The 20,214-nt window shown below is 40.0% G+C and overlaps 2 protein-coding genes across 2 annotated transcripts; both read left to right on the forward strand.

Annotated features, from left to right (window-relative positions):
• The first annotated feature begins 284 nt into the window (after positions 1-284).
• Positions 285-5,605, forward strand: FGG (fibrinogen gamma chain). Its single transcript, XM_051790630.1, has 10 exons — positions 285-447; positions 539-583; positions 1,013-1,196; positions 1,300-1,393; positions 2,347-2,477; positions 3,116-3,249; positions 3,376-3,560; positions 4,297-4,574; positions 4,855-5,021; positions 5,385-5,605. The coding sequence occupies exons 1-10, from the start codon at positions 373-375 to the stop codon at positions 5,397-5,399; spliced, it is 1,308 nt and encodes a 435-aa protein (XP_051646590.1). The 5' UTR covers positions 285-372; the 3' UTR covers positions 5,400-5,605.
• A 6,005-nt stretch (positions 5,606-11,610) lies between these two features.
• On the forward strand, positions 11,611-18,758 carry FGA (fibrinogen alpha chain). Its single transcript, XM_051790618.1, has 6 exons — positions 11,611-11,763; positions 13,544-13,672; positions 15,005-15,188; positions 15,488-15,633; positions 16,536-17,544; positions 17,901-18,758. The coding sequence occupies exons 1-6, from the start codon at positions 11,713-11,715 to the stop codon at positions 18,608-18,610; spliced, it is 2,229 nt and encodes a 742-aa protein (XP_051646578.1). The 5' UTR covers positions 11,611-11,712; the 3' UTR covers positions 18,611-18,758.
• Positions 18,759-20,214: the final 1,456 nt, after the last annotated feature.

Genomic DNA, 20,214 nt, shown 5'->3' on the forward strand with positions numbered 1-20,214 from the left:
TTCCTTGTACTATTTGAGTGAAATTCTGCCAGCCCCCGTAGTGAAGCCGAGTGTGTTTCCTTATGCTCGTGTTACTGGATGTAGCATCTCAATACCTTGTTCCACTTTCCTGCCTCCCCTGAGGCCTGTCTGGAGCAGAGATCAAGTGAGTAAGTGGGAAACAGGTTCTGAAAATGGGAGGAGTAAGAGAGGTGTGCAAATTCTGGGAATCCACCTCAAAACCCTACCCCACCTCTTCCCACCACCTCCCAGTGCCCGCCCCTAGCTTCAGCCTGCCTCCTTAAACTGCTGCCACCCTGTGCTGGGTTGAACATTTTCAGCTGCTGGCTGCACAACTGCACAGAGCAGCCGTCAGCACCTGGTGGGACAGACATGATGGGGCTGAGGTTACACAGCTGGACTCCCCTGGGGTGTCTCCTCTCCCTGCTCTTTTGTACCAGCACGGCGGTAAGTGAAGAGACAGTGTTAGAAAACATGTTAGTACAGAAAGCGCTGTCAGAAAAAATCCACTGAAAATGGTCTTCTTTCTTCTCTTCAGTACGTTGCTACCATAGACAACTGCTGCATTTTGGATGATCGATTTGTAAGTACCTGAAAAATTTTCTTTTGTCTTAAAAGTGTAATTAAAGCTTTCCTATGCTGATTATTAACTACCATTATCACTTGAACCTCGTTGTTTTCAATACTTATTAAGTGTGCTGTGCTTAAACCTGTTATCTATTAATAGCAATGTATGCTTGGTAAAAATGTATGGGAGGCTGCGCTGTGGATGAAAGCACATATCCAGAAGATGCTACAAAAGTAATAGCATGCACTGTTTTCTTGCTATGTATGCACATAGCATGAAAGTAAACTGCCTCTGTAAATGCAAATACAGCAGAGCGGCAAATTCCTGTTCTTTTTTATCCACTATCATTTGTGTCAGCAGTGCAGGAAAGTTCCTCTGCCCAAATATTCTCCTCTCCTTTCTTTGGTCCCAAAACATTGCCAACTATTATTCTTTCTTCTTTAGGGTAGCTTCTGCCCAACAACCTGTGGCATTGCAGATTTCTTTAATAAATACCATGTCACTGTGGATAATGAACTGCAGGAAATGGAGAGAATTTTGCAGCAAATTTCTAACTCCACAGTGACAGCAGAACATCTGATTCAGCACATCCAAGGCCTCTATCCTTCAGAGAAGCCGACATTACCAAGTGAGAATATAGAAATAAGTGCACAATTGAAAAGTATAATTTATGTTGTTTTCCTTTTAAATTGCATAATTGCAATTATTTTATACCTTTGTCTGTTTTACAGATTCGATTGATGCTCTTACTCAAAAGTCCAGGAAAATAATTGAAGAAATTATCAGATATGAAAACACTATATTGTCTCATGAAAATACTATACAGTAGGTATCTTCCACTTTTTATGTTATTGACAATACAAATTGTTTTATTTCTGTTCTTTTATCAAGTGCCACCATGGCTCTCTCAGAAACGTTTTTTGCGCTGACATGGACAGTTTTGCTCACACTGTCATTAGTAGCTGCCTAGCAAGGCACAGGAGGATCAAGAGGATCTGATACTGAATTCTCTGCTCATCTGCATGATCTGTTCATTGTGCAAGAAGTGCAAGATAAGAATGCCATGAAGCCTGGCAATATTTCCATTTATGTTTCTTTTGCTGTAACAGCTACCCCTACATTTTTTTTTCATGATCTTTGGAGGTCATGAGTTCGTGCTGTAATGCAGAGTGTGTGGAATATTTATACAATCATTCATTCTGACCAATTTTTCTACATATATCCATGAAAATCAGCTCAGTTACATTGTTATAAATCATAATTAACTTTAAACTCATTAGTAGTCTGTTCTACATTGACATTGAAAATAAAATTGAAAACATCATTAATATTTTTAAATCTTAAGGATATGTTTTTTGACCTGAATGTAAAAAATCTCCACTTCTATACCATTATGTCAAAGATTGTTTAGGCATTCTGACACTTACAGCAGTTTATTTACAGAACTCATGTTTTACAAATACATCCATAATTAAAGAGGAATAGTTTATCATTTACTTTAGGAGAGCAAAGTAAAACTCTCCATAGAGTTATATTCATGTTAGAGTTTTGGTGATTAGAGTCAAGTTTTGCATGTGGTTTTGAGTAAGGTTAAGCATGTGCTTTCCAATTTTGGCTAGTTTCCTTAACTTTAAATATCAGTGCTAATAGAGGCACCCCCTTTTACAGGGGTGCATGTAGCAGCATGCTAGATATATGAGGTATGTGTACAGGGAAATGTGTATTACATATTCAGAAACAGAGGAGTCAACAGCCCATTTTTATGTCTTTCTGTCCAGACAATTGACAGATATACATATATTGAACAGCAACAGGATCACACAGCTGAAAGAGAAGATTACCCAGCTTGAGTTACAGTGTCAGGAGCCATGCCAAGACAGGGTTGAAATACAGGAGACAAGTGGAAGAGGTATGCAAAATGCTTCATATATGGTGGAGAGCTAATTCAGTTACAAATGCCGCCGACTGACGTCACAGCAATGAGTTATTTGTAATCTTATGGACCATAGATTTCTGCAAAGATATATAAAATGTCAAGTTATAAAGCTGGTGCTTGGATAAATGTCAGTGGCAAGTAGGCACTCTGGAAACAAGGTATTCAGATGGGACACAGTTCTTCCGTGGCCTTTTTAGCCAAAATACCATTTTCCCGAAATGTATGCTAAACGTAAGTAGACTTTCGATGGACAAACAGAAGATAACTGGTTATCACATTTCTACTGAGTAACACAGGAAAAAAAAAATATTCCAGTAGTTCCAAAAGTGTCCTTTTTTGTTGCTATAAAAATTAATGCAATGACTATGTTTTACATTTAAGTTGCTTAAACTCTATGTGAGACTAAATTCATCTTCATCTTACACAAGTCCTGGGATGCTCAGTAAGATTTTTTATGGCAGTGACATTAAAGTATGTGGACTAAATAGCTAACTTTGCAACAATGGCATTTAGATTAATTGTATTTCTTGCGCTAAGTTAGAATATAAAATATATGTGAGGACAGAATTGTAGCTAGATTAATCATGATCCTTTGAATGTCTTTACTTCAGATTGCCAAGACATTGCAAATAAAGGTGCCAGGAAAAGTGGTCTTTACTTTATCAAGCCTCAGAAAGCCAAGCAGTCATTCCTAGTCTACTGTGAGATTGACTCATATGGCAATGGCTGGACAGTATTACAAAGGGTATGTCTCATGTATTATTACTATCAGCAAGCTTACTGCATCGGCACAGATTTATTTACCTACATAAGATACATATATTTTTGACTGAGGTTTTTATTTCTGGTTTTGGTGTTTTTTTCCCCCCAGAGACTGGATGGGAGTGAGGACTTCACTAAAAATTGGGTTCAGTACAAGGAAGGATTTGGACACCTGTCTCCAGATGACACCACTGAGTTCTGGCTGGGCAATGAGAAGATACATTTAATAACTACACAGTCTACTCTGCCTTACACTTTACGAATAGAACTGGAGGACTGGAGTGGCAAAAAAAGGTATTTGCTCATGATGCTTTTGAAAATGACAGCTTAAAACCTACTGCTCCCACTGTTGCATCAGTTTGTACAGCTTTGAAGAAATTACGAGCCCTTAGACCTGCTAACATGCGTAGGACACTGCTTTGGCTCCTGAACTTAGAGCTGTGACAGCACTCACTGTGGGACTTGTTGCCAGGCACACGTGCATGTCTGAAGGCCACATGCTGTCAGCACTCATTTATTAGGCAGAAGGAATATGTTTCTTCTCTTCAAGTTTCTTTGAGTCTTCTGTGTCTTATGGGCTACATGACAGTTATAAGTCCCTTACAAATGAACTGTTCTGTTCTATTCTTTTATCTTCTATTCTATGTATTCCTTTCTTCTGGAGGACTTATTGTCCTTGCTATTTCTGGAGACATCCACTCCTTCCACCAAGATACTTCTCGTGAGCTAAGTAAGCCTCAGCATTACAAACCTGGGAGATGTAGATATATGTGTGTCTGTGTTTTTATAATGTAGATATTTCATATATCAGTGAAGACTAATAGTCAGAAAACATGTCTGGTACTGGAGCACAAAAGTTGGTTGGATGTATGTCGTTGAACTGAGACCCACAATCACATAAAACCAATTCCTTTAAAAAAGCTAGGATGTAATAAATGCCTTTTCTGCAGTTCTAACACCTATGCATTTTCCATTTGTGCATGACTCAGAATGCAGCATGCTCATAGTCACCATTCTCCTTTGTTTACAGCACTGCTGACTATGCTGTATTCAAAGTGGGAAGTGAAGAAGATAAATATCGACTGACTTATGCCTACTTTCTTGGTGGTGAAGCCGGGGATGCCTTTGATGGTTATGATTTTGGAGATGACCCAAGTGATAAATCCTTTACCTATCATAACGGCATGCAGTTCAGTACCTATGATAATGACAATGATAAATATGATGGCAACTGTGCTGAGCAAGATGGATCTGGATGGTGGATGAATAGATGTCATGCTGGCCACCTCAATGGCAAATATTATACAGGTGAAGTGTCTTCTAAATACTTATAATCCAGGACACTGCATTTTAGTGGCAAAGAAAAATCCAAAGCTGGCAATAACTGTTAACACCAGCAGTAGGAACTCTCCATCCCAAAGTGGTAGAATCAATTCTGAGAGAAGCAAACTAGGAGGACAAAGGCAGTGAACAGGGCCTGTTAGCATGCCCAGGGGTGCCATGGAAGTGTTAGTACCAGAAACACGTATGGGCACATTAACTATTTTAGAAAGCAACTAACTGTTTTACTCCAACTGATATTTTTTAGGTGGTGTGTACACAGCACAAGATGCTGGTCCATCTGGATTTGACAATGGCATTATCTGGGCAACCTGGCGTGACCGGTGGTACTCCATGAAGAAATCTGCAATGAAAATCATCCCATTCAACAGACTGTCAGTAGATGGACAGCAGCACAACCTAGGCACCAAACAGGTTCGACCACAGGGCTGAGGAGATAATTAAAATAATAACAGAACATAGTGATCATTTCAAACACTGAGCATGGACAGCTGAAGTGTTAAGCCCACTTACGGAAGTTGGCTTTGTTTACCATTTTGTCACAGAAATACTTGTACTTCAATTTTAGTATACTTTTTACATTACTGTTTCTTTTAACAGATAAATAAATGAATAGTCTCATGATCAGAAATAATCCCTTGCCCTTATGCGTTTTAAATGTTACATTTTTAATTTTGAACTAGTATAACAATGTATGAACACTATCAACATGTCATCATAGCCTTATGTATGTCTTTCTTTAGAAGAACATTAAAATACTCTTTTTTTCTGTTGTAGGTTGGAGACACATAAAGGACAATTTCACAAAGGCCAATCTGAACAGGGAAAGCAAATCTTTTCTCTCCTAGACACTGAACTTACCAAACATTACAGTTTTGACTATAAAAAACCATTGACTGTAAGATGCCCAAACCTCTTCCCTGAGTGGTGCTTACCTCTGTGGATGGTTATTTTTTTCTGTACACATTCTCAATAAATTTTTAATTATTACAAAAAAAGTCTGAACTTGTTATCTGTGCTCTGCAGTTGGCCAAACAAAACTAAGAAAACTTTTGATGGTTGGAATGTCACTCCGATCAAACCTATTTGATTCAGTCATTTCTGAATTGCACACCAGTGGTTTTTGCTCTGTTTAGAGACATGAGTTGAAGTTATTTCTCCATAAAATGTAGCTTGTTTCCCAAAGTTTTCAAGTTTTCTAATAAAATTGTTTTGTGACATAGATCAGAGTACATAGCAACTTGAAAGTGGCCTATTTTACTGCTGAAGACTACTTAACCGAATTTACCACAAAGTAGTGTTCAATCAGGATGTGTTAGGAAGTATACTATCAATGACCAAGAACAGTGTTCTACTCCAGAGCATACATACTAACAAGTCACTTAAATTTTACTCAGCATAGGTTTCATTTGCTCTACGACACACAGTAGCGCACTGTACAGACATTGTTCCTGAATACCCCCCTTTTTTCATAAATATTTAAAATTGATCCAGTGTATCTACTGTCATTATCCAACTAAAAAATGTTAAATTTTACAGCATAAATTCATTGTATTTTACTTGCATTTTCTTTTTCTGGGTCTGGTAATAATTTCCCATGTGATCCACATAAGCAAATTCACAGCACAGATCAAGACCTGCAAAGAATTTGCGATGCTGTCTGAATGTACTTGCTCAAAATCTGATGAGTACATTTGAGTAGTGCATTAGCAAATCACTTTAGGCTTGTAGACAAATTTGTCAACAAAAAATACACTCAGAGGTAGAAACTGTCTCAAGCTGATATATTAAGAAGTGGAACAGGAAGTATATCCCAGTCTTTATTTTTAGCTACTTGTGAAAGAACAGAAATTGCTCTAGTATTTCTCAATAGCACATTCAAGTGCTTTATTTTAAAGACAGGGAGACATTACACTAAACAAAACAGATGTTAAAGTCAGTTTATGCTACCTCAACAGTCTTCCAATTTTGGTGCCTAGGTCTCTAGTGAGACTGCTGCTGAGCCTCTTCTCTGGATCTGAGTCTCCACAGCATGATAAAGTGCTGGCTCCCTCTCATTTTTACTGAGGTTTTGAATTAATTGAAGTTTTACTCTTGGACCAAAATCTAAGAGGAATGTTTGTTTCTCACAAGTAGGTAAGAAGCCTACTTGTGTAGGGTCACCCTACATCATTAGTGTAGGGTCAGATGGGGCTAACAACTGTTTGAAATGAGGGATGACCCCTCCACACCACTGAACTGGTGTATTTGCGCAACTCTGTTGCACCCATGCAACCAGCCATGCTGCACAGCTCACCACCAGCCTTTACACCCAATTCCTCACCAAGCAAAGCAGTTTTCCTGAACGTTTTATGCTGTGAGGCCTTTCCCATGGCTCCTCCTGGCTGAAGCAGTATGTGTAGAGAGGCTGGACAGAAGGATGCAAGGGAAGGGTTGGCAAACCCAGTCTGACCCTGATTCTGCAAACACACACTTGAGAGGCATTGGCTGAGTCCCTTCCACTTCCTGTTTTCAATTTATGCCACCTATGACGTGACTTTAAGGTTGATATTACTTATATATTTGCAACATGTATTTTAAAAATATTCCTTTCCCCTCTGTATCCACACTGCTGGGCCTGAACTGTGATTTGCCTCTCCTGGTTTAGCTTTTGGCTACAATGATTTATTTCATGATAATCTGCTGTAACTGCACACATTCCATTGGTGTGAGCTGGCATTTTATGGACTGCTCACCATAAATAAGATTAGCTTATTCTTCCAGTTGTTTTGTTGATTGGTGTCTTAAGTTTTCACAAATCATTTTAACCTCTGGAGAGGAGCATTTACTCCAATGGTCAGGAGAGTCAGAGTTAGTGAATCCAAAAAGCCTGATCTTTCAAACAAGTCCTATGCCAGAGTTCATCAGTGAGTCAGGCAGGATCCCAGCCCACAGTTATATTCTCTGGGCCCTGAAAAAAATCTGGCAAGAGTCATGCCTTTGGAAGTTCCCTTCTTCTGTGTCCAACCCTCTGTCTATCAGAAACAGGCCTGAAAAGATCTCTTATTTCCTCTAACTCTTAAAAAGAGAATGATAGTCTCTGTATTATTTTTTGCAAGCAAATACATTGCAATTGAACTTAATGCCCCTATTTTGTATACTGAGATCTTGTCTTTCTTTTCTCTAAATTACTCTTTATTGTACATGACCCTCAGACCATAGCCTATAGTAAAAGTTGCCTGTATTTAGAAAAGTCTGTCCCTCTCAGTTTATAAAAATTTATTATAGGACTTGGTGGCCTTTTTTGCACACCTTGTGCTAGCAGTGACTCTTCCAAAGACCTCTGTAGCACAAAACAGAGGAATATCACTCCAAAGGAAAAAAAAAAAGTGGATAAGGAAGGGATAGAGGAAGAGTCAAATAAAGTGCATGGACTGGAGGACTTTCTGGATTCCTCAGTCCTGGGATATTGCATGGGGAAAGTGTGGGACCAGGTGCTGGGACTGACTAGTAACAACTTCAAAAGAGTTAGGTAGCCTAAGGAGCATATGAAGAGAAAGTGAAGATGAGAGCTGAATCTGAAGGAGAATGGAGGCTAAGACAAAGCATCCAGAGGAGGGACATGAATGAGCAGACAAGAGGAGCAGAAGGCACCACTTGGAAATTGGTGATGGGGACTGGTGGTAAGGCAGGAGACAAAGGCAGCGCTGGGCAAACAAGGTGGGACTCACATAGGGCACACAAAGCTGAGCTAGATCCCAGACTCCCTGACTATTACTGTGGCATTCAGCCAAGAGCAGGGCAGATGAAGTGGTGAACTGCACTTCTGTCCTTTGATCATAAATTAAAGTTAAATCCAAAGTTTACTAGCTCTTGGCCTCTAGCCTTTCAAACAAACACTGGGAGAAGTGACTGGATGATTGCAACAAAAGGTACAGGCTGAAGGTCAGGCACAGATTCAGCCCTCAACTGGAAGGCTTGAGAAGCTCCTCCTTCACCCCAGCCTTCCCAGCAGCTCCCTTCACAGCAAGCAGGAAACCCCTCTTAGCTTACCTAATGTTTATGATAAGTTATCAGCTTTTTCCTGTCCCTCTAGCCTTGATGGCCGAGTTTTCCTTGGACCAGCATTAAGTTTAATGTGTCTGAGTGTCACCAGAGAGCTGTGCCCTCCATCAGGGTCAAAAGAGGCCTGGAACATGCTACTTGCCATGTCCCCTATTACACCAGTGGCTGATGCCCAGGTCACCACCTAGCAAATTGTCGGCGTGGTTGAAAAGGCCAGAAATTCTTGTTCTTTACGTGCTTTTACAACTCTTGATTTTTAAGGTCTATTAAATTACAAAAATAATGTTCATGTATTATTGATGATCACAAAATCAAGGTCCAAAATCAAATTGGGAAAAGTTAGAACCAAAGTCACATGTCACATCACATCTGAATTATGAGGGATGCTTTAGTTGTTGCATAGGTTGTAAAGCATAGAGTGGGCAAGACCGGGTGGGATACAGTGGTCTCTTACTTACAGCTGATATCCTGCAGAATTAGGTGCTATTTCTGCCCTGATCACCCTGTTCCTGTGGGACCAGAGGCAAGATACTCAGGTGCCTCAGAGCTATCTGCTGATCATTCCCCCTGAGCCACAGTGCAAGCACAGAGATGCAGCTGCCATCAATGGGATCCGCATGTATGGTGTGCTTTGAAGACTCAGACTATTGAAATGGATCCCAAAAATTAGTAACTACTTTTTGACTTAACCTCCTCACTTGGTTTCTGCAACTGTGAAAAAGGGAAAGTCATGGCCAGGGAATCAATGTTTGTAAAGCACTACAGGAAAATTTTTGAAGATTTAAGCAATCTGCAGAGCATCCTCAGTCAATGAAAAGACACTACAGCTCTGGGGAGCTGCTTGCCTGTGGAGCACCATCCATGCTCTGTGTGAAGAGAAAGGGGTTCAGTGGAAGAAACATCATACGTGATCCTGCAATAAAGCACAGTCCATGAATGTATGCACAAGGAGAACCCATGGAGGTTGCACCTGCAATTCTTGTGTTCCTAAGCAGGAAGATTCCAAGGTTGTGAACTTTAACCAGACTTTTGTATCTACCATAGAGGCTAAAATAAAGCTTTTCTGAGTTTGAGTGGGAGATTTGCGACGGACCTCAGTGTATTTTTGATGAGGCCCATTTTACTCTGTTCTGTAAAATAATTAATCCTAATCCTGTAAGACTTCCTCCTATTGCATTCCTTCCCCCCTTTGAGCATTTAATTGTCCTCTGAGTTTTTTATAGTTCTTTCACATAACTGCTGCAACAGAGAGAACTAAACTGTATAGGACTTGATGGGGAAGCATCATCAATCTTGCCCCTGATGAAGTTAGCAGCTGAGAATTTTGGTGTGTTAGTATGTTGATTATCTGCTTTGAGTTCAGGAGCTACCTTATGTGCATTTATCAACCAACAATACGGCCATGGCTGGATGACCTTCAAACTGAGCAAAGGTAATATGGGACCCATTTGGACATTTTTTGTTGAAGTTAGTTTGGCTTTCTTGTTGCTGAATTCAGAAGAGTTTTTGTTGCATGAGATTCAACAGAAGACTCTACAAAGCTTGTTGCTGGAAATTGAAGTAAACAAACCATCTTGTTTCTGAATACACACAGATAAGATTAAGCCTTAAATATAAGAGAAACCCTTTGTCGTGCAAAACTACATCCTGGTGGTGTAGGTGTTGATCAATGTAGTACCATCTTACTGAGCTCTTCTCCTCAGGATATGGCTTGTTTTCAGTGATATTGGTGTAAGTCAGGTTTAAGAGGTTTTTCCTAGACAAGAACAACATGAAGTGCAAGGCCAGAAATGGGAGGAAACAAAGGATCCACTTCAACTGCAGTGAGTTTCACGTGGAGAGGCTTCAAGCCTCCTGAAGGCAGAAAACAAGAGGAAAAGCAGAGGAAAGGAGGAAAAGACAAAACCTGTGAGGCTGATGGAAGGGATCCAAAGCTAAAATCAGCTATTTTGAATTTAGTATGTTTCACAATGTCAGAGTTAAGCTTAAATGTGTTCCTGTAAAGCAGAATGTGATAAGATGTTGTACCCTGTTGATGATGGAGAGTTTTGTGTCATGCAGTTTTAAAAAGCCAAGAGAGTTTTGTTTTTTCAACTGAATACATCCACATTTACTCTAGCAAAGGTTTTTTTGCTCATTCCTGCTCACTGCAGTGCAACTTTTGAGATGGGCAGCATCTCTCAAGTGTCTGACAGCCATGTATGACCCTTCCCAGTAAGGCTTGTTATAGAGATCACAGAAGCAAGACATTATCAAAAGTTACCACACAGACTATACTCATTATATAACCTATTAGGGAGCCATGACTCCTTAGGAAGATTTAATTATGCTTAAGATTTGTTCTGAGACATTTTCAACTACCACTCTACTGTGCTCTTCATAAATATATATTTTAAACAAATCCTACTTGATAAAAATTATAATACACTATTGGTGTAAGAAACAGCACAATGTTAAACCCATCATGTATTCCACAAATACCACCAAGACCATAAACTGATGTAAGGTGGTCTCTGCACCTCAGAAATTAATTTAGGTTGATGACCACATGGTCACAGATAAACTGTATTAACCTTTCTTAAACTAATACTTGCTCTGGAACATCCAGTGGATTTCACAGCAGTGGAACATAGTCACACAGAAAGGGCAAACCCATTACTTCCTTTTTCAGATGTCACCTCTTTGATTATGCAGCTAAATGCCCATCACACAGAGTGTGTGTCTTCCAGAAAATGAGCATTGCTGGATCCCACTAGGTCCTGCATACATCTTAGTTGAACATCCAGTGACGAGAAACAACTGTAGACAGATTTTTTTCCTGGAACTCATGGTGTTGCCAGCATGTTGGTGTTGTACAAACTTATCTGGAGCAAATAACATCAGAAACTTGTGCAAGAGGTCTTAAGTAATCACTGAAGGGGGAGGGGGGTAGTTGGTGTGTTTTTTCTACAAACAGAGGGGAGCATAATGATTAATCCCAGCTTCACATTCAGGTTTAAATTGCACTAAAAGACTGGTGAAGAGCATCCTTTCAGTCAGAGTTCTTGCTCTTCTCCTGAAGATGATACCTTTGAGGATCCTCTGTGTTTTGCTGGGCCTCAGCATACCTTGGGTATGAGTTTACTTACTTGACTCTTTTTATATCTTTCTGTTTTGAATAGTAAACATTTATTTAATGTTCATTAATAAATTTAGATAAATTTTGGCTGTCATTTAGCTTGTAAAATTCAATGCACACATATATGCACAAGCTTACTGTAACCACCTCACTGATGTACTTTCATTAGTAGTTCTTAACTATCCAGCTCTCTATGGTTTTGCTTAATTTGTTTTTGCTGAGTCTGCCTGGCTTCAAGAGGAGCAAAACATATACATGAACATGAATTCATAGATTCATGGGTGATGCTCTAAGTCTTAGACATAACTTATTGGATGCTAGTGACTCCAACCGTTCAAGAATTTTCATGTCCTTTGGACAGTATTTCAGCAGGATTTTCCACCTACAAATGATACACAGTACCTTTATTATGAAATACATATTTAAAAACAAGGATTCTTGTGGCAGCAATGTCAGCTGAAACTGGAGCTAAATAAGAATCAAATTTTAGATAAGGAAAGAGACAAAATTGTTTTTCAACCATGCTAACATAGCCTTGCTTTTTTCTCATTGAGGATTCAGTCTATAATCTTATGTTAGATTCTTTACATTTCTCTTTGTAACTATTTATTTTTTGAAGGAAGTGCATGTTTTAACAAACGATAGAAATTATAGGAAGCAGTTGGGACAAAACAGAAGCAGCCATGTTGGAGCTGTCAGTGCCCAAAGGGCATTTGTGATTTTATGTGTTACCTTTAGGAGGCACTTGGGTTGGATCAAGTAATTAATTAATAAAACTAGTGTGAATGTGCTGATTTTAATAAAGACATTCCAGTTCCCCAGAGTGGTTCTGACCCTAGAGGTTAGAATTAGGATTTCCTTCTCAGCCTCAGAATTAATCATTAATAATCATCATAATAATTAATATTTAATATTGTAAATCTTTAATTATGATGTTTGAAAAATAAAAAAGGCATGCAGAGGAATCCAGTCAGACCTAATTACATTTCAAGCCCTAAAACAGGGCTTTTTTAATGAACAAGAATAATTTTACAGTCTTTTACTGATAAAACTTTAGGAATCCTTATCATGTTTTGGCTTAGAATTAGTTTGTATATATAACTTTTTCTTCTCAGACTTGAAGAAAACCTCAGTATATTTATTTCTCTTCTTTCCATAAGCAGAGTGAAATCCATTCATGACTGACATTATTATTTTAATTATTAGTTTCTTGCTCTTTTGCGAGGCAAAACAGTATTATAAGCTGATTTTAATCACAGTTAGTAACTGTGATTAAAATCAGGAACACTAATGGGAAACCTCTTCATATATATCTTTAAGTCAGTTTTGTATAGACTGAAGGTGGTAAAGCGACAATAAGAATTTTAAAGTATTGCAGCAAATAGAAATAGAACATAGGATTTTTTAAATATTTGCTTTAACTTACCCAGTTTCACTCTAATTTCAAGTTAATTTTATATTTACACACAGAAAAAAATATTTATGTGGAATGATATTAGCATAATATATCCTGAGCATCACTAGCTCTCTACATAGCTGCATTAATTTTAGGAGATATAAGCTTTACTCTGAGAAAACAAACAAAATCATAACTTACAATAAATGTTGAGAATAAAATCCTTGCACTGTTTGGTGTGGTGCTTACCAGATGGCTGTGATTGCCACATATCAGCTGTGCCACTAAATGTTGGAGGCCATCAGCATTATGTTTCTGTTCTCTTGACAGCTGTTTAGTTAATCTCAGTTTTGCTTTTCCCCTTTTTCCTCCTGGCAGGCACAAGCTGGAGAGAGTACCTTTGAAGAGTTGGGTGCAGGAGTGCGTGGTCCCAGGATTGTGGAGCACATGTCCCAGTCCACCTGCCAGTATGAGAAGAACTGGCCCATCTGTGCTGATGATGACTGGGTGAGCTCTTAGCTCTGGGGTGAAAATGGGGCCTGTCCATAGGGCACTCACAGACCTCAGCCAGATCACTGCAATAGGTGCCACACAGCCTTGGGTATTACGTCTGAGGAAGGATAGGTAACACTTCAGTTTGGGGCAGCCTGGAGAGATCTCCTGTGGGAAAGAAAGAAAGAAAGAAAGAAAGAAGAAAACAAGGAGAAAGAAAGAGGGAGAAGCTTGCAGTGGTGCAGAATGAGAAGAGAAAGTAAGTCTGGAAAAGAAAGATTAAATTAAAGAAGGCTAGAAATCCTAGAAATCCTAGAAAAACAGAAGAAGCATTTCTTTTCAGAATTCTGATATTGCCATTTCTGGAGTTGGTAAGAGAAGGGCACCGGAAAGAAAGATGTGAGACAAAGAAAAGAAATAGCTAGAAATCACATACTCTTCACTAGTTACTTTTTAGGAAGTCAGATTACAAGATGCTCGGTAAAAGTTTCATAGTGATTGACTGGAGAAGTCTGAGGGGAGACCTTGCAGTCTACAAGTTCCTCATGAGGGGAAGAGGAGGGGCAGGCACTGATCTCTTCTCTGTGGTGACCAGTGACAGGACCTGAGGGAATGGCCTGTCAAGGCAGTTTAGGTTGGATATTAGAAAAAAGGTTTTTCACCCAGAGTGTGGTTCAGTACTGGAACAGGTTCCTCAGGGAAGTGGTCACAGCACCAAGCCTGACAGAGTTCAAGAAGTGTTTGGTTGATACTCTCAGGCACATGGTGTGACTCTTGGGGATGGTCCTGTGCAGGGCCACGAGTTGGACTCGATGATCCTTGTGGGTCAACCTTCCAACTCAGCATATTCTGTGATTCTGTGATTCTGTGATTCTGTGATTCTGTGATTCTGTGATTCTGTGGCTAGATGTCTTCATATATAAACTATTAATTTCTCTCTTTCTTGCCTTTTGCATCTCAGTCCGTTTCTATGCTACATTTATTTGATGACATCTTGGCAAAGAGATTAATTCTGTAAGAACATTCAGATTTTCGGACAAAAACTTCACTTAAAAAAGTTGGCCTCTAATATCCTTGCTCAAACCAGACAACAGACTTCTTACAGCAGCCCTTTAGAAAATATGTGTGTGTTTGTATATATATATTTATGAAATAAATATATATGTGTATTTAATCTCACCCATGAGGAACAGAGGAGAGAGAAAACTGCAAGTTTACTTGTTCCTCACCCCATGTTTATGGTAGGTTTTTGAGGATAAGCTTTACTGATCAGGGTTTTTTTTATCATTACACAAAATGTTTACTTGTGAGGATTTTAACACAATTATTTCCCTCTTCCAATTTTAGGGTACCAAATGTCCATCAGGCTGCAGAATGCAAGGACTGATTGATGAAATGGACCAGGATTACAGTCGCAGAATAGACAAAATCAAAAGGCTGCTTGCAGATAATCAAAACAACTATAAAAAATCCAATCAGATAATTGTGGAAACTGTAAATGTACTAAAACCAAACCTGGACAGTGCTAATCGTGAGTATCTCGCACACAGTTTTATTACCCATTGCCGAATTATTCTTTTTTGTGAATAAGCAATATGCAGTGAAAATATGTGCTGCACTGGACATAATTGTCAAGAACCAGAATAAACATAATAATAGACTCATAATAGACTCTTAACTGCTAGTTAGTAAAAACTAACACAATTTTTATCTGCTCAGTACTATGAGAAATATGTTCTAAATTATGTGTTTAATTACATATCCTAAAATACGATACACAATTAGGAAAGAAAATCACATGCATAGCTGACTGAGGCATTTCTGTTTCAGAGGTTGATGAGACTTATGGTCTCGTGTCAGGAGAGCTGAGACGGAGAATTGTGACATTAAAACAGAGAGTTGTCACTCAGGTAAACAGAATTAAAGCTCTGCAGAGCAGCATCCAGGAGCAAGTGGTGGAGATGAAACGCTTAGAGGTAGGTATCTGCTACACAGCTTCCATTCTTTCCAGGGCTTAGCTACAGAAAGAGGATTTATTCCTTATACTGTTCATGGTGAGCAGTGCTCTCCCTGGAAGAAAACATGGTGCAACTCTCACAGGATCTGACTGGCTGAGACAAATCCCCAAATGAGTTGCTTTCTGTGCATCTTGGTATTCTATTTCCGCTCTGTGGGAACCAGCGTGAGCTCCATAGGACTCCTGGTCCCATCTGCTCCTTCTGCTCTCAGTTATCTGCTGATAACTGGTTCTGTATGAGGCATTTCTCCTCCTGTAAGGAGCTGCTGAGCAGTTAGGAGGTGGATGTGCTCTGTTCATCCCCATGCTGCCACTGCTGCTCAGAGCCAGAGCTGGCATTAGAACCCGCGTTATAACTGCAGCCAGTTCTTCTGGGGATAATGCAAGGAAATGTCCTATTTTTGATGCCTGGATCAGAAATCCAGCATTTGAGAAAGCAATGGTAACCCCATGATGGCAGGCCTCACAGCAGGGCCATGACAGGCTTTGGGACAATCCAGTGTCTTCCCCTCTCCTTGGTGAACCCATTTCTGCCCCAGTCCACAGAGAAAGCATTCCCAGCTCTGCAGCATTCCTTTCAAACCCAGGAAGACACCCCTATACCTCGAGAATAAAGGGAGCAGAGATTGGGAACGTGCTACAGTGGAACTCCATGGAACTCATGTGCACTGTGCTATTGCATGTGTTGTATTTACAATGGAAATAAACCTATGATGATTTCAAAACTGAACTTTGAAAAGTTCAGCTGTAGGTGGGAGGTACAAGGGCAGCTCCCATCTTTTTCCTGTTCAGTAAAGGATATCCTTACTTGAGGAAGTCAGGAAAGCTCCCTAACCAAATTATTTCTCTCTGGTTATGTAGGTGGACATTGATATTAAGATACGAGCTTGTAAAGGAACCTGTGCTAGAAGTTTTGACTACCAGGTGGACAAAGAAAGCTACGACAACATCCAGAAGCAGCTTGCCCAAGCCAGCTCCATCAACTTGAACCCAGAGCTTCAACCAACCACCCTGAGCACACTGAAAATGAGGCCACTTAAGGACTCCAATGTTCCTGATCATTTTAAGCATAAGCCTCTGCCAGAAATGCAAGCTCTGAACATAATTAATGACATCAAACAGATGCAAGTGGTATTAGAAAGACCAGAAACAGAGAGAAACCCTTCCCGAGGAGACAGCCCGTATCACAAGTCAGAATCAAGGGGGGATGGACCTCTATATACCAGTAAACTAGTTACTCCTCCTCATGGGAGAGAAACCCTTAGTCTGGAAGACAAAACCTCCTCCACTGTTCGTAGATGCACCAAAACTACCACCAAAAAAATTGTCAGTGGCCCTGATGGCCCTAGGGAAGAAGTAGTTGAGAAAACAATTTCTTCTGATGGCTCAGACTGCTCCTATATACATGGAGCAGAAAATGCTGGAGGGGAAGGGAGCACCTACCATTTTAGTGGTGCAGATGGCATGCACAAGCTAGAGATGTTACGCCCTGAGCTAGAGTCATTTTTTGCCCCTGATTCTCCATCCACTGCTAGTAAGCACATTACTGGCACAAGCAGTACCAGTCATTCAGGGACTTATGGGGCAAAAGACAAATTTGCAGACTTAGGAGAGGTGGAGGAAGATGACTTTGCAGGACTTTTCCCATCTGGATTCCCATCTGGCAGTGCAAGTCACTCCAAGTCTGTAGTGACCAGCAGTTTCAACAAGGGAGGCTCTACTTTTGAGACCAAATCAGTAAAGACCCGTGGAATAACTGAGCAGCTAGGTGGGGTGGAACATGATCAGAGTGCAGAGGACACCCCAGACTTTCAGGCACGCAGCTTCAGATCGCCAGCAGTGAAGCGAAGGACAGCCAACACTGGGAAAGGTAGTTATTGAGGTAGTGGAGCTGAACTCCATCCATAACCAAACTGACTTGTTTTAGATACTATAGTACAACAGTGTGATGATAAAATGTAAGCACTGTGTCTGTTTGTTGCCACCTCGAAACAAAAGGGAAACTATTTCATTAATACTCGGGTATTACGTAGACAATTCACAATTTAAGAAGTATGTAAAGTTTTCTTTTCTGAATTCTTTTTAATGTTGCCTGTCACTATACCTAGTGTACTCCACAACATGTTTAACAATTTTCCTCTGAACTATTGGTATTTGGATTCCTCTGAACCTTTTATTAAATTTTGCTGATAACTTCTGTCAAACCAGATCAACTTTTTTTTTTAGACTGTGATGATATCCGCCAGAAACACACTTCTGGTGCCAAAAGTGGCATTTTCAAAATCAAGCCAGCGGGATCGAATAAGGTCTTGTCTGTTTATTGCGACCAAGAGACCACTTTGGGAGGATGGCTATTGATCCAACAGAGAATGGATGGATCAGTGAATTTTAACCGGACCTGGCAAGACTACAAGAGAGGTTTCGGCAGCGTGGATGGCAGAGGGCGAGGAGAGTTTTGGCTGGGCAATGAAAACATGCACTTGCTGACTCAAAATGATACTCTCCTTCGGGTAGAGTTAGAGGACTGGGATGGAAATGCTGTGTATGCAGAGTATATCGTACAGGTAGGGTCTGAAGCAGAAGGGTATGCCCTTACTGTGTCTTCCTACGAGGGCACCGCTGGGGATGCACTGATTGCTGGCTGGCTGGAAGAGGGCACTGAATACACGTCCCATGCCCAGATGAAGTTCAGCACCTTTGACCTGGACCAGGACCATTGGGAGGAGAACTGTGCAGAGATGTATGGGGGCGGATGGTGGTACAACAGCTGCCAGGCAGCCAACCTCAATGGCATTTACTACCTGGGAGGCCACTATGACCCCCGGTACAATGTTCCTTATGAGATCGAAAATGGCATAGTCTGGCTGCCATTTAAAGCCTCTGACTATTCCCTCAAAACTGTTAGAATGAAAATCAGGCCCATAGAAACCCTGTAGAAAGACAGGCTTTTAATGTGTGTTACGAGTACAAGTTGAAAAGTTTTTTATATATATATATGCATGATGTACCTTTACTCTGTGAATTTGAAGGCAACTGGATATATCTGTGGTTTAAAAAATAAACAATGATTAATTATTAACAGAAGAGTTCTTTGATCTTATTTTTAGCTGAAAAACCTTTTCAAGGACATACTGATTTAAAAACCCTTTTAATATGAACTTTCTCTATGTCTTTGACTGTGTCTTTGTCTACGTCTTTGGCAGCTCACGCCTCGGCTTGAGATAAAAATATATATAATTTGAATTATTTATTTTGTTTAGGAGTGCTAAAGAAGTAAAAAAATTTAGAAGTATGTTCATAACAAGATCCCGCCTCCACTAACATGAACTGTGAAAGTCTGACCAAGTTCAACACTCACTATTCTAGGCCATCTCCTCTTATTTCTATTTCAAGGGGGGCACAACAGCAGTGGGAGTCAGTTCTCAGGCAGAACTGAGAGTGGTTTGGGTTCTCACTCTTGCCACAGACACCTAACATGGAGTACACTTTGATAAACAATGCATGCTTTTTGAGACTGACTTTTAAGGATCTCTTAAGCTTTGATTTTATAAATATATAGACCTTCCATCCCATTGATGATTTGTAGATAGCTTACCATGCATACTGTAGCTTCAAAATAAGACAGATCCATGATAACTCATCAAAATACAACTCCCAAAACAGGCTGTTATTTTCTAGCAATCACTAAAAGGTTATGACTCTAACCAGCACAAGTAAGATGAGGAGCACCTGAATCTTTCTCAGTACATGTGCCAAGCAAGGGTTTTTATATAGATAAGGGGTCTACATCAGCTTGCTGACAGTGTGTGGTAAGGATCTTTTAGAAAAAAAGCTGGCTGCATTGAAAACCAGTTATATTGGTTACACAATTATAGAAGAATGTGTTGTATTTACCTTTATATCTTATGACATAAAATTACACAAGTATTTACACTGTTCAATATTTCTGTGCTTCTATTGAGAAACAAGCATGAAGAAACTTCCTTGTCTCTGATCTCATTGGCATGTTGCATACCATTTATCACTATCATCAAATACTGGCAAAGCAGCTCACTTTTAGCCTTTTGTCAGTGCTTCTCAAACACAGCCACTGACTAACCTTTTTGGAAAGTTTGCTGAAGAGCAAAGACCTCTTTATAGTCACGTGTGAAGAACTGTCTTTGCTTTTGGAAAACAGGCTTGTCCTTTACACGTTGTGTTTTTGTTCCTTAGCCTCAGTGGAAGCCTGCCTGTGGGGATGCAGAATGTTTGTGCTCATGTAGTGAGATGCTGTCATTATGTCTCCTTCTTGTCCTCCTGGGCTTCACAGATTAAATAAACACTAGAGGTTTCAGATGGGACCCATCCACCCTAGTGATCTGGGTCCCTTCCTTTATGGAGGAAAGCAGTCCCCTTTGAGAAATGTTGATCCTGTCTACCAGGGCTGGGAAGTCTTATCTTTCTCTGCACCAGGGTGCCCAGACCACTAGTTCTATTGTAATACCCAACCTCCACCTATCCTGTGATTGGAGTCATTAATTACTCTAGTCCCATGAGAGTG

This window comes from Manacus candei, unplaced genomic scaffold (genome assembly GCF_025592945.1).
Source record: "Manacus candei isolate 608988 ecotype Guabito, Panama unplaced genomic scaffold, ASM2559294v1 h1tg000028l, whole genome shotgun sequence".
NCBI classification, from domain to species: Eukaryota; Metazoa; Chordata; class Aves; order Passeriformes; family Pipridae; genus Manacus; species Manacus candei.

Coding starts and splice junctions, on each gene's coding strand:
- FGG (XM_051790630.1), top strand. CDS start 373: ATGATGGGGCTGAGGTTACACAGCTGGACTCCCCTGGGGTGTCTCCTC. Junction 448..538: donor TCTTTTGTACCAGCACGGCG/GTAAGTGAAGAG, acceptor TCTTCTCTTCAG/TACGTTGCTACCATAGACAA. Junction 2,478..3,115: donor ACAGGAGACAAGTGGAAGAG/GTATGCAAAATG, acceptor TCTTTACTTCAG/ATTGCCAAGACATTGCAAAT.
- FGA (XM_051790618.1), top strand. CDS start 11,713: ATGATACCTTTGAGGATCCTCTGTGTTTTGCTGGGCCTCAGCATACCT. Junction 13,673..15,004: donor TCTGTGCTGATGATGACTGG/GTGAGCTCTTAG, acceptor TTCCAATTTTAG/GGTACCAAATGTCCATCAGG. Junction 15,634..16,535: donor TGGAGATGAAACGCTTAGAG/GTAGGTATCTGC, acceptor CTGGTTATGTAG/GTGGACATTGATATTAAGAT.